Source organism: Anolis sagrei, chromosome 4, assembly GCF_037176765.1.
Source record: "Anolis sagrei isolate rAnoSag1 chromosome 4, rAnoSag1.mat, whole genome shotgun sequence".
In the NCBI taxonomy this organism is placed as follows: Eukaryota; Metazoa; Chordata; class Lepidosauria; order Squamata; family Dactyloidae; genus Anolis; species Anolis sagrei.
The window spans coordinates 134981515-134995371 of NC_090024.1; the positions used below are offsets into that span (position 1 = coordinate 134981515).

General features: G+C 41.2%; 1 protein-coding gene across 3 annotated transcripts in view; it reads left to right on the forward strand.

Moving 5' to 3' along the window:
- ARAP3 (ArfGAP with RhoGAP domain, ankyrin repeat and PH domain 3) overlaps positions 1 to 13857 on the forward strand; it is a 56420-nt gene that overhangs the window by 6715 nt on the left and 35848 nt on the right. For all 3 annotated transcript variants that reach the window (XM_060774262.2, XM_067467706.1, XM_067467707.1), the window contains 13 exons: positions 73 to 137; positions 1478 to 1551; positions 4263 to 4523; positions 6001 to 6070; positions 6416 to 6536; positions 6798 to 6988; positions 7498 to 7604; positions 8440 to 8639; positions 8958 to 9043; positions 9949 to 10131; positions 10343 to 10496; positions 11291 to 11422; positions 11509 to 11662. In XM_060774262.2, the coding sequence (XP_060630245.2) occupies positions 73 to 137; positions 1478 to 1551; positions 4263 to 4523; positions 6001 to 6070; positions 6416 to 6536; positions 6798 to 6988; positions 7498 to 7604; positions 8440 to 8639; positions 8958 to 9043; positions 9949 to 10131; positions 10343 to 10496; positions 11291 to 11422; positions 11509 to 11662 (1798 nt within the window). The remainder of the gene's footprint in view (positions 1 to 72; positions 138 to 1477; positions 1552 to 4262; positions 4524 to 6000; positions 6071 to 6415; positions 6537 to 6797; positions 6989 to 7497; positions 7605 to 8439; positions 8640 to 8957; positions 9044 to 9948; positions 10132 to 10342; positions 10497 to 11290; positions 11423 to 11508; positions 11663 to 13857) is intronic.

Below are 13857 nucleotides of genomic sequence, written 5' to 3' on the forward strand. Positions count from 1 at the left end.
ATTTTTACCAAGAAGTCTCTCTCTGTCATTGGAGTGTTTCTTACTGCCTTTCAATCTTTGGGTTACCTACAGGTCCAGCTGAAGAGGCCATCAGTCCTTACTGTGAGAGCATGTTTGGACAGTTCTGGTCTTCTCAGGTGAGAGTGACTGGCACCATTTTATTCACTATGCTGGTTCCTTTTTCTCCAACTACTCAACTACCAAGATTTTCAGTCTCTTAGACAACTTGGTTGCAAAAAGATAAAGCAAATAAACCAACAAGAGCAAAGCAAATTATAACTACATATCAGTTTGTGGAGTTTGAAGAAATTGTTACTGTCTCACAGAAAGAGAGCTTGATGGTATTGTAATAGTCCATGGAAAATGTGATTTCAAAGTTTGGGAGACAAACCACCTCATCATATTTACCTTGGGAAGTGTCCTATGATGCTTCCACTCAAGCTGGAGGACTAATGGGTTGCCAGTGGCATTTTGGGGCATGTTTACAACCTCTATGGTTTGTTTTTTGTTTGTTTGGGGTTTTTGTTTTGTTTACACAGACCTTATTACCATCAGAAATTAGATAAGCTCATATAAATTCATGGTTTGATAAAAATCTTGCATAGGCCAAAATAAGGTGAGGCCCCTGGAACACCTAAAAGGATAATGAAATAGCGTGACAATTTGTTGGACATTGTTGTCTATTTGGGGCAAAAATAATTCAGCCTTCCATATTTTGGAAGGTAAGGACTAGAGGACAACAATGAATGCTTCAGCAATCTTCAGGGTCCAATGGAGGTCTAAGCAAACTCCCATCCTTTTTCTAAAGCTAATCTTATCTGGGGCAATGGATAAATTATTTATTTATTTTATTTCCCATCTTTATACCCCACCCTTCTCAGCCCCGAGTGGGGACTCAGGGCAGCCTCACAAACACCATACGGTGTCATCATAATAAAACAATCAGCAATATATTAAAATATTTAAAATATTAAAACAATAATTGAAACAATTGATTAGCACGTGCCTATTAAAATCAGAGTCTAAAATCTAGTCCAGGTCAAATCATTGCCGTAAGTGTTAAAATCTTCTTCTAAGGGAAGTAATCCAAGAGACTACTGCATCATTGTTGTTATTGGGCATGAATTGGGCCTTTATGCGCTTTATCCGAGTGTGGTGGAGTCTCCTTCTCTGGAGATTTTTAAGCAGGAGCTGGATGGCCATCTGTCAGGGGTGCCTTAATTATGCATTTCTACATGGCAGGCAGATGAACTGGATGGCCCAGGTGATCTCTTCCAACTCTATAAATCCATGCATTTCTAAACTATTGGCTGGTCACCTTTGGTAACATAAAGCTAAACTAAGCAGACTCCTGCAAAGCAATTTAATTAGCATCCATTTCTGTACTTTGCCTAGAGTGCTGTAGCTTGCTTAGCTGCTGATCACATGAGAACAGGCAATGCTCCATTTCCTAAGCATTCTGTTAACATTCTTCCAGGGTGCAGCTTCCCTTGAATGTCAGGAATATGAAGAGGTGCCAGAATGTGCATCAAGCCAGAGAGAAGGGCCTGCGTAAGTGATTTTAATTACTCTTCCATCTTTGCTTCTTTTCTCTAATGTACAAAATAAAAAGGTGGCTGAAGGGAAGGGTATGGAAGTGTGGTTTACCTCCTTGATACAGGCTATGAAGATGCTGCTTATAAAGGCAGGAGGAGGTGATGGTGCAGTTCACCACTCATGGTGGAGGCTTGCATTTGATGTAAAATGTAGGACCAATGTAGGACACATAGGACAAGAAATGTTTGTTTTGCTGTAGTTCTCCGTTTTAAAAAATATCCAAACATTCACCCAAACTATTTTCCAGCAATTTCCAATAATAATATTCTTCCAAAACCCAAGCAGGTTACTTTTAAATTCCAAGACATATCAGAACAAGAAACTATCTTCCTCCTCCCCCTCCCTCTCCTTATTCTCCTCCTCCTTATTTAAAAAAAACTGATAAATTTACAATTATCAGTGAAATGACAGCTTTGTTTTGTAACATTATAACACTAGGAAAAAATGAGAGAAGACAAAATTTGCTCTTTAGTTCATAGGACCATTGCATCAAATCACATCAGAATTTATTTCCAAAAAATCAGTGCAAAAGAATAAAATGATCACATGCACAAGTGACAGCAATTTGTGATACTGAAAGATGTGCATTAGGCTCTCATATTCTGCAAGGAGTCTGTACTCAGACCCTTCAAATAATACATTCTTTGAATAAAATCAATTTTTTCTTACCTGAAATGAATTATGACTATTAAAGAATTGAAAATACCTAGAGGAGTATTCTCGCTGTAGGCCTTCAGTGGGATTTTATGGTCAATTTTCAACAATGGTAAAACATAATAATAATAATAATAATAATAATAATAATAATAATTTGAACTTATGTCACAAGTACCACCTGCCAGTAGCAAAGAACTGGTGGGATCATGAACATGCAAAAATACTTTGGGACTTTCAAATCCAGACTGACAAAGTTTTGGAACACAATACACCAAACATCACAATTGTGGAAAAGAAAAGAAAATGATGTTGCCATACCAGGTGACAGTCACATTGAGGAAAAACAACAGGAAAAACTCAGCCATTACCAGAACCTCAAAATTGAACTGCAAAAGCTCTGGCATAAGTACAGGTGGTCCCAGTGGTCATTGGCACACTGGGTACCATGCCAAAAAATCTCAGCCAGCATTTGGAAACAATAAACATGGACAAAATCACGATCTGTCAACTGCAAAAGGCCACCTTACTTGGATTTGCACACATGATTCAAAAATATATCACACAGTCCTAGACGCTTGGGAAGTGTTCAACTTTTGATTTTGTGGTACGAAACCCAACATATAGATCTCATTTGCTGTAACATACTGTGTTTTTGTGTCAGAATAATAATAATAATAATAATAATAATAATAATAATCCTAGACACTTGGGAAATGTCCGACATGTGATCCAATACAACAGCCAGCAGAGTGATTTTGTTTGCTGTGGACTCATCTTGTTTTGTTTCAAATAATAATAATAATAACTTCATTTTTATACCCTTCCACCACCTCCACCAAGGGACTCTGGGCAGTTTACATGGGAACCAAGCCCAGCATACAATAAAATATATCAGCTAAAACACAGTTAAAAACATAGTAACATATAATATAACATAAACAAACTAATTAAAACAATTAAGAACACCAAAAGATAAAAACATTGTAAAGGTGTATCAAACTAACATCAACAACCAGTAAACAGGAATATGGTGAGCATGATCAGATTAGAGAGGGCAGGGCATCGGCTAGTACAAAAAGCAAGCTATAGGGCCAGGGCTGGAGGTAAAGTGCTGAATACATCATCATTCAAATGAACACTGAAATATATAGGTTTTCATATCCCTGCAGAAAGTAGATAGAGTGGGGGCTAGCAGAATCATGCTGGAGTCCAAGAGAGAACATTTCTCTGGGCATTTTAGATCCTCTAGAGCAATTCTATAGTATTCAAATGTCTTTGAAGCAGCATTTAACAAGCTTCCATAACAAATGGGTCTGTATTTACTGTAAGAACTCATGCTTCTTTCAGCTAGTATGAAAGACCAGTTAGAGCAGTGGGTCTCAGCCTGTGAGTCCCCAGGTGTTTTGGCCTATAACTCCCAGAAATCCCAGCCATTTTACCAGCTGTTAGGATTTCTGGGAGTTGAAGGCCAAAACGTCTGGGGACCCACAGGTTGAGAACCACACAGCCCAAAAAGGTTTTACTTCCCAATGCTGGCATATTTTGGCACCCCAACTCCCTGGTCATTTTAAATCTAGGGAAAGCTTTTTGGAGGACAAAAAAGTATTATTTCTATGGAACTTTGAGAACTGAAAAAAGCTCTGGGGGCTGCAATTTTGCCACTCCTGCCATAGAGGCAGAGCAAGACTTGTAACACCAGCCACAGCTGACTGGTGTGGAAAGGAAGGGGATGTTAGAGTAAAGAATTAAAGAGAGCAAGAGACAAAGCCTTCCAATGGAGGGAGAATTGGACTGCAGCTCTTTTTGTGGTCCTTTCCCCTCCTTTACCTGTAACCATCTAAGGAACATTTTGAAGAGAAGATGTGAAAATTGCAATTATACTGGGAGGCACCTTTGCTGTCCAGGAGAACGAGTGACTTTCTGGTTGCACTGCAAAGGAGAATGGTTTGGTTTTTCTTTTGATGGGCTCACGTGTGCTTCAGAAATATGGATAGGTCTTGTTATTGTAGGTGCACCAGGACAGAAGAAAAGAGTCCATCTGCTAAGAAGGAAACTGCTCCCAACAGCTGCATTGCCCAGAAAGAGAATGAGGGTTACTCCACAGTGGAGGCTCCGTGGGCACAAGTCTCTCCATTCAGACTCTCCGATCACCTGTATCCAGACGAAGTTTTAGATGACTTGACCATCTCTCCCTATGCCAGCTATACCTCATTGTCGGAGCGGCCATCCACTGTGCTCATTGGCTGGCTAGACAAGCTCTCTCCACAAGGGTAAGTGGATAGTTGTATAGCTGGAAAGGACTAAAGAAACACATTTGAGTTCTGAATAAAAATGAATTGTTCATACCATGAAAACGTTGGAAATCAGACAAGGTAAAACCACAACAAACACTGAAATAGGAACAGCAGCAAAAAGTTGACACTTCTGCTTTAGCACATGGTAAATGAAAAGTTCTTGGTTAACAATTCCACACCCACACACCCACACCAGGTTGGTTTATTTTTAGAAGAATAAATTCAGAGGATCACACTTGCCTAGCAGCTGGGATTTCAGGTCAGAAGCCCTCCCTGCTGTGAGCACAGGCTGTGGTCCCTTTTGCGAAAGAATTGTGCTCAGTACATAATTAAAGCATGACAGCACAGGTTAATCATTAAATTAATTCACAGAAGTGTCCATGGAATTATTAATAAGAGTAAATTTCAGCTAGGCATTAGAAACACAGCTTATTTACTTTTTGGATATATTTTAGATCTCATGTAGAAGAAATTACTATGTTTAACAATGTCCTTTCCTCCATATAGGAAGAAGAGTAGTTGTGGTAGTTGCTGTTGTTATTGTTGTTCTTGTTGTTCTTGTTGTTGCTAAAATTCATGTTATATGTTAATGTATTCAATGAACATTTACTCCCAGCAGAGGGGGGCATCTGGAATGGAGAACAAGAATGATTACAATACTTTCCCTGCCTATTGTTCCCTACAACAATAGTTTACTCCAAATTGCCCCCAACTTTGCTTAAGAAGAGTGACTGTTATATGTATTTCTGAGTAACACATACATAAGTGCTCAGGCTGAGTAACACATACATAAGTGCTCATTTATTTCAATTGTCTTTTAATTGAAGAATTCACTGGTAAAACTTGGCTGATCAAAGAAGTAATTAATCCGGTGTAAACTGTGAGTAGGGAATGCAAATCTGTCAGTTCTGTTTTCTTACATGTCCTCATTTTTTAAAATTTTGTTAAATTCTGATCAAAATCATAATCAGACCTACTCAAATCCACTCTTATTTACAAGACTCACTATTCTAAGGACCTCATCATATGAGGCTTGGGTTCCATCCTAGGATGCTTCCAGGACAGATCCAAGATGGAACCCAATAGAGCCCATCACATGATGGAGCTCCATCGTGGAAGCATCCTAACATGGAGCCCAGAATACACAGGGGGCTTCCTTTGTTCTCATTGGTTAAAATGGAGCCAGCATGGGGGAAGCCGGGCAGTGGCACTTTCCCTTGTGTGATGGGGAAAATGGTTTCCCCTATGGCCCCATGGAGTCACCATGCTGCCTGACAAATCCTCCCACTGTCATCCACGTTTGGGAGCTTAATGTATGAGGTCCCAGGTCTGAAACTCTTTAAAAGATCCAGGATTGGATGCTCTGACTGATCTTTCATGAGCCCCTTTTGGGCAGAGAGATTTCTAAGTGGAAGGATCTGAACTTAATGTACTCCCCTTTCATCCTTGATAGGAATTACGTCTTCCAGCGACGCTTTGTCAGATTTGATGGAAAAAACATCATGTATTTTAACAATGAGAAGGTAGGAGCGGAATTCTTCTTGCTGAACACTGTATTTTGAAGTGCTGGGAGCTAAAGAGATAGGTGGCTCAAAGAGAAGAAAAGGAGCTGGGAAAGCAGCGTGGGGTCTGAATCAATTAAAGAAGGAAAGGGGAGCCTACCTAGCATGGAGAGAAAGTATAATAGTGGAGGGGAAGTCTCAGCTTTATGCCTCCAAGCATGCCTTGAGTGCATGATCCTGAGAGCTTTGCTCACCGCACCCTCAAAAGAAAAGAGTTAAAGTTAGATTATCAATTTATCAGTTCTGTCTCATAATTCAATGTGGAAATGTTAAAGCTCATCTCCTTTTTTGCTTGGCTCCTTTCAGGAGCCGTATCCTAAAGGAATGATCCCTCTCACCATCATTGATATGGTGCGTTCCACCAAGGACAGCAAATTCCAGGTTGTCACAAAGCACAGGATCTTTGTCTTCCGAGCTGAAAGTGAGGGTGAGAAATCCCATCTTGAATCAGTTCATCCTTCCCTTTTCATTAATCCAGCCAGTAGTCCCTTTCTCCCTTTCCTTGCCCGCCATTCTGTCTTTTATTTGTGTCTCTTTTTGTCATGTTCTTCCTATGCAGAGGTGGGAAAGTATGAGAAGAAATCAGTTTTCCTTGTGAGTCTACAAATGTTGCTTCTGCCACGTGCAGTCAAAAATAATGGTCTGAAGTATCTTTCACCCTCTGACCTTTTGCTATTACCCCCTGCAGCACAGCGGGAAGAATGGTGCAACACTCTTCAGCAGAAGGTGACTGAGCAGCGAATGCTTTGTTCCCGGCCATGCCTTAGTGGCACTAACAGCCGCTTTCAAAAGTTTGGCTACCTTGAATTGAAAGGCTACAAGTCCAAGGTTTTTGTGGTGCTCATCCTGGCAGAGATGTGGCTGTACAAAAGTGAGCAGGTGAATGCCAGAGCTTTTCCACACTTCTTTCTCCCTTTTCAGAAATGCACACTTGGCACTGAGACATACAAAAGATGACTGTGATTCTCCAGCTTCTCAGATTCACAGAAATAGAAGTTAGTGACTTTTTTTGCAGTGAGATTTCCTTGTGGACAGAATCAGAGAGGAGAGAGACCAACTCTCCTTTGCTCTAGGAGTAACAACGTTGTATGTGGCTTTGACTAAGGATAGAAAAGGGGCAAGGATATGTCAGCATTGGCCTGAAGACACACTGATTATTTGCAGTCCCTATATGCCTGGAAGATCACAGCCAGCAGCAAATATAGATTCTTTTTACTGTTTCCCCTCATTCTTACATCATCTTCTATTTCCTAGTAGAAAAGTACAGAGAAAATTGTATGTTGCAATGCTTTTCTGGGATATTTTGCTCAGGGATTCCATGTCTAATGGGAGTATCATTGTAGTTATGAGTTGAAATTGAATAATCCTTGTCCATCTATGTCCTTCAGTTCTTTAAGATGGGTGTTGCCATCTGCCTGATTGAGATGCACAGCACCACCATTCGAGAAGCCAAAGGCCGCAGCTTTGAGCTCATCACCCCATTCAAGATCTTCAGGTAATGCTCCAGAGTGTACAAGGAAGTAGTGCATTCACATTGAATGCTATTGGATGCAGGACAGGACCATCACTAAGGCTAGGAATAGGAATCCTTGACCCCTGGGCTAGTTTCCTATTTTCAGATGGGAGAAGTTCCTGGGAACCATAGAAAACACAATCCAAGGAACCCAAATATGGGAGATGCATCAAGCTTCCACTCCCAGTGGTGAAGGCTCTTAGAATGGCAAGTTGCCGAGGCAAGTTGCCGAGGCTCCAATCACTCTTCCCATTGGGAAATGAGAACTTGTGTCAAAGGCTCCTTGGGCCTTTGGGCCACAGAGACACTTGGAAGGGGCTTCTCTTTCCATTCTAAGAAACTCAACAAAGTTGATGCCCCATTCCTTGCAGTTAGTATTTCCAGTAAGAAAAAGAGCTTGATCCAGGGTCCCCTGTTAAATTTCCTGGAGAAAAGAACTGTTTCATGCTATGGTCCTCTTCATAGCCTTGGGGAATGGGATTTGGTGGTAGAGGTATGGGTGCTAGAAGAAAGCTCTAATTTAAGGCTGAGAACCTACAAAAACCTGAAACAATTCTGGAACCCCACTCATTCAGGTTTATTCTCTCAGGACACAACAGGGGATGGAAGCAGTAAGAGACAGCACAGAATAATTACAGTTTACTTGGAGTACTAAAAGCAGATCTTTGAATTTTAATGCACATATATACACATATTGGTCATTCACACTCTTTGTCTATACACTCAACCCCGAAACAATTGGAGCATTTCAAACTTTAGGCACTTCAGGTAGATTGCTTATGATACTAAAGTGTGTTTGCTGTTTGCATTCCCTCAGTTTTGTTGCCGAATCTGAACGAGAGAAGAGAGAGTGGATGGAGGCCCTACAGAACTCCATTGCAGAAACACTCTATGACTATGAGGTAGCTGAGAAGATCTGGTCTAACAAAGCGAACCGGTTCTGTGCTGACTGTCATGCTCCGAGTCCCGACTGGGCTTCTGTCAACCTGTGTGTGGTGATCTGCAAGCATTGTGCAGGCAAGTGCCTTCATGTGCTGTTGGGCAAGAATGAAGGTGGTGTGGATGAGGGCAGTGGCTGGTGGGTCAATGCTAGGTATTTTGAAACTTGAAACAGACCCTAAATATCAGATCACAAACTTCAGACCTAGTTGAGTTCCTCTGACTGGAACAGCCATATACTCTAGAGATTTCCATTTTTTTTTATTCTGATGTAAATGAGTGGCTGAGTATTAAGAGCTCAAGAGCTGTTTCCATGACTGTTGCAGAAGTCTGGAGGCAGCTGAATCATTTACCTTTCACATGAAGTTTATACTCACAGCCTCACTCCTTTCACAGGTCAGCACCGAAGTCTAGGCTCCAGCATTTCTAAAGTGCAGAGTCTGAAGCTGGACACAAGTATCTGGAGCAATGAAATGGTTCAGGTATGAAGCCTATCTCCAAGGGGATTGGGAGGAAATGGGCCCCATGTCAAAAGCTGTAGAAACTCAGTAAAAGGTAAAGGTTTTCCCCTGACATTAAGTTCAGTCTTGTCCGACTCTAGGGGGTGGTGCTCATCTCCATTTCTAAGCTGAAGAGCCGGAGTTGTCCATAGACACCACCAAGGTCATGTGGCCTGCATGGCTGGAGTACCCAATTTCACTATGTATCACAATTTTGTCCCTGAGTTGTAAATGTCATTTCCTAATTGGTTCTATCATAAAAACATGGAAAACGTTCATTTAACTGCAAAAACCGTTTTTGTGGGACATCCTGTAGCACATTTTTCATAGTTTTTCAATGAATATCTCATAGACACTCAACCAATGCAACATAATTTATGGCAGTCACAAAAACGATGATTCTGGAGTATAACAACTAGTTTCAAAATAAGCACCGCACAATTAAACAGGAAATAACCTTTTCAAACCAGGAACAGAATTTTTTTTAAAAAAAATTGTTACATTGTGTTTTGAATGGGGATCTTTGGGGGTGTAATACTAATATTATGAATGATGTATTAGTATTATGCTAGTAATATTATATGCTTTATGTAGATATGACTTGTAAGCTGCTCTGAGTCCCCTTTGGGGTGAGAAGGGCGGCATATAAATGTTGTAAATAAATAAATGTAAGCTCACTTCTCCATATTGACCCATTCTGATGCTTTGGATAAGGGTCTTCTTCTAAAGATCACAAGAACTCCAGTATCAACAAAGAATCTTGTGGCCCGGTAAAAATGAACAATTTTTATTTTCATAAGCTCTCATGAACTCTCATTCACTTCATCAAATGCTGGTTACCATATCTCTTAGGAACATTGCCAGGTCACTCCATCTCTCTCCTACAGCTGTTCATCATGCTGGGAAATGAACAAGTGAACAAATTTTGGGAAGCGCACCTCCCACCTTCTGAGGCCTTATACCCAGATGCCAATGCTGAGCAGAGACGAAATTTCATCACTTGCAAGTACCGCTATGGACGTTACTGTATGCCACATCCACACTACAGCAGCCAGGAAGACATTTTGCAGGTATGGTTGTGACGTAGTTCTTTATGAACTGAGCAATCAGGAGGCACTATAAATTAACTGATTCCCAAATGTGCATCATGTACAATGTCTGCCTCCTGCACCTGCACAAGCAGGAGTGTAGAGGCCATTCCCCATCCTGTGACTACACCATTGCTAGTCAAGCAGTATCTGGAAGCCTTTTGGCATAACTTTCCAGCCATCTTTTTCTTAGGCATTGTGTTCAGCTGTGTCTGGGCCTGGACTGCTTAAGACAATGTTGCTGTTCTTTGCATCCGCCATGGAAACAGAGGTGGGACCTTGTGGCAACACTGTGGAAGCCAAGCCATTGTGCAACAATGGCCAAGGTCAACAAAGCAGCTCCCCAGGTAACTGTCTCTTTCTCTGTTTATCTCTTTCTTTATTTATGAGAGGGGAGAAGAACTCTTTCCTTGACCACACTATTTTAATTATATCCAATTTTTCTGATTAATATTACTATAGAGTGCCAAATGAGCCTCTGTGTTTTGAATTTACGTTAATTTTCATTCCCAAACAACATTGGCCTCATTTATTAGTCTCTTGTCAAAGTCATTATTCTCTAGACTTAGGTTGTCATCTATTTAAAAAAAATTGGGTGGGGGAACCTTTCTCCTATATCTTTTATTTATAATCGAGTGAATGAATGCTCAAAACTGACTTCATCGTGTACTTAGTATCTTTTTGTGAAGACACTGGCCTTTTGCCTCCACATTAAGTCCCAGTGTCAATCTCTAACCTACTTTAGTCCAGTAACATATTAAATCTGGTCCTAACAATTGAAATGCTCAGAAAGCCCCGTCCTTCCTTTTTGTATGATGGAAAGAAACCCTTTGCCACTCTCTTTATGGGAGCAGAACGAAAGCATAGAGGGCCAATTCTGCATGATAAGAAAAGAGAGTACAGGGATCGAGCCCCATGCTGTCTTGAGTTATATACTTAGAACAATAGACAAAGAGTTCAGTTGCCATCCCTCCTCTATCTTGCCCCTTTGGCCTGTCTGTGGCATGACCATCTGCCAAAGCTGCTTTGATTCTTTATTACTAGATGGCCCCTTAGTCTCCTCCAAGTCAGTAACTGTTTTTGTCCAAGGTATGAGGACTAGGAGACAGAAAGCTAATGAGCTGTGTTGTGCATTTGACAGGCAATGTTGGGGTGGAGGATCTGAGCCCAGAAGGAGTCTACAATGAGGTCACACAACCCATTGCCCATTCTGGCTATCTGTACAAGGCTCCAGCCATGACAAAACTCACAGTGATCAAGAAGAGCAGAGAGGGTAAGTACCAGGTATGAATAGGACTCACCACCTGTGAGTAATGCTGAATCTGGTTGATGGGCCCTCTCTCTTTTGCTCTCATGTAGAATTTCAGAGAGTCTGGTGCTCACTGGAGAAGTCTTTTCTCTTCTATGAGACTGATAAGAGCTCCGAACCACTGGCAAAGATAGAAATGATTGACGTGATTTCCCTTGGTGTGAACAGAACAGATGTGCAGGCTAATCCTGGGTCCTCAGACAGGTAGGTACATGACATGACCACTCTTCTTCCCCCCCCCCCCCCATCTTCCCCCCTTTAATGGATTTCTGCTGAAATAAGGTCACCTTTACATATCTGCTTATCCTCAAATTCCCAAAGAGAGAAACATGTGACAACCTAGTCTGTGCATACCATAAGCTTCAAAAATTTCAAAACCTTTTAACTTTTTCTATGTTATAAGAATATATTTAATATCTCACCCGAGAGCAGTGAACTGAGGTATAATCTTGCCAGGTACCAAGTTCACCTTGGGGATGCACTGATGGTTGAGTCTAATGTTGGATCTGTGTGAGTGGGTCAGTGGCTTTATTTTTATATATATGTTTTATGAGTTGATTGCATACTAATTACAAAAATTAAACACTGTCAGTTTGATATCAATTATTCGAGATGAAAAATAGAAGTACTTCAAGTTCTATATAAACAGAGAGCAATGACACTAATCAGGGTGGGGAGAGAGATAGCAATGAGGGGTGAGTGAGTGTGGCCTCGAGGTCGACAATCCAGAAATAACTTCATATTTTGAAACATGCATACTTCCAATCCAAAAATCCTTCTTGGAAGAGAAACAAAAGGAAAATCGTCCCACAAATGTGTGGGGAGAGGCCTTTGAAAATCTTGGGAGATCTTTTTATGCAACCAGGGGCGGCTCAACCCATTACGCAAAGTAAGCATTTGCAGTATAGTTGATTTTGCCCAGGGGCGCTCTTGGGGAAAATAGACCTTGACATATGCGAGTTGTAGTTACTGGCATGTATAGTTCACCTACAATCAAAGAGCATTCTGAACTCCACCAATGATGGAATTGAACCAAATATGGCACACAGAACTCCTACGACGAACAGAAAATATATATCAGTGATTGTTTGGCGGGGGGGGGGGTGCCAAAATACTGTTTGCTTACACTTGAAAATTACCTAGGGCCACCTCTGTATGCAACCCCTTGAGGTTTGGGGAAGGTGTTTGCAGCTCCCATCGCTCTGGAAGCAGCCCTCCCCGCCATGAGCCCAAGGGGAATCTTGAAAGCATTCTTCCCCCTGGGAACTCTTTCCCAAGGCTGGTTCTGCTTCAATTCCTGTTCATTTTTTAAAAATCCAATCTTATCTCAGGACTGAATTGGTCTGTTGTGCCTGTAGCAGGAGTATGTAGTACTGGTAGTTGAAATCTCAAGATACAAACAATATGCAACTGTATGTGTGTGCGAGAGGAGAGAATTCTATACTAGGAAAAGAGTAGAAAGGTACCTGATGGAAAACCCAAAAAACCATTTTCCTCTAATCTCTCCTTGCACCACTTCCTGTTTCATGTACAAATGTTCTCCCATCCCTGGTATTTTGAGACTCTAGTATAAAGATATCAAGCTGATAATCTGGTGCATAGATCCAAGCTTCATGGGCTGGTACCGCACTTCTACTTTTGCTCCAGCCATATACAGGGCCCTGAATTAACCAGGCCTTGGATCCATTCCTGAAAGGGCTTTCCTGTTATTGTTCCTGAAAGCTCATCATCATCATCATCATCATCATCATTGTTATATGTGTTCATATCCCACCTTTTCCCAGCTGTGGTGTTCAAAGGGTAATAGAAACCTGAAAGCAGATGCAAATAAAGATTTGCATTTGTGAAAGCATACAAAAGTTAAAATAAAATTAAGTTAACAATAGAATTCAAAACAACTATTTTATTTATCATGTCGGAAGCAAGTTGAGGGTACAGTTAACATGTATTTAAAAACATAAAGTTTTAAAACTTGGCATTATGTTAAATATCCTTTTACCAGAATTTGGCCACTTGGAGTGCCTCTGGTGTCGCTGTGAGAAGGTCCTCCATTGTGCATGTGTCAGGGCTCAGGTTGCATTGTAGTTGGTGGTCTGTGGTTTGCTCTGCTCCACACTCGCATGTTGTGGACTTTGTAGCCCAATTTCTTAAGTTTAGCTCTGCATCTCGTGGTGCCAGAGTGCAGCCTGTTCAGCAACATCCAGGTCTCCCAATCTTCTGAGTGCCTAGGAGGGAGTTTCTCATCCAGTCTCAGCCACTGCTTAAGGTGCTGCGTTTTCACCTGACACTTTTGGATTCTCACTTGCTTAGGAAGCTGTTTGTCGATTTAAGATGTAGACATGCTGGCTGATATTCGAACAGGGGATGGGCTGGAGATGTCACTGCCTTGGTCCTTTCAT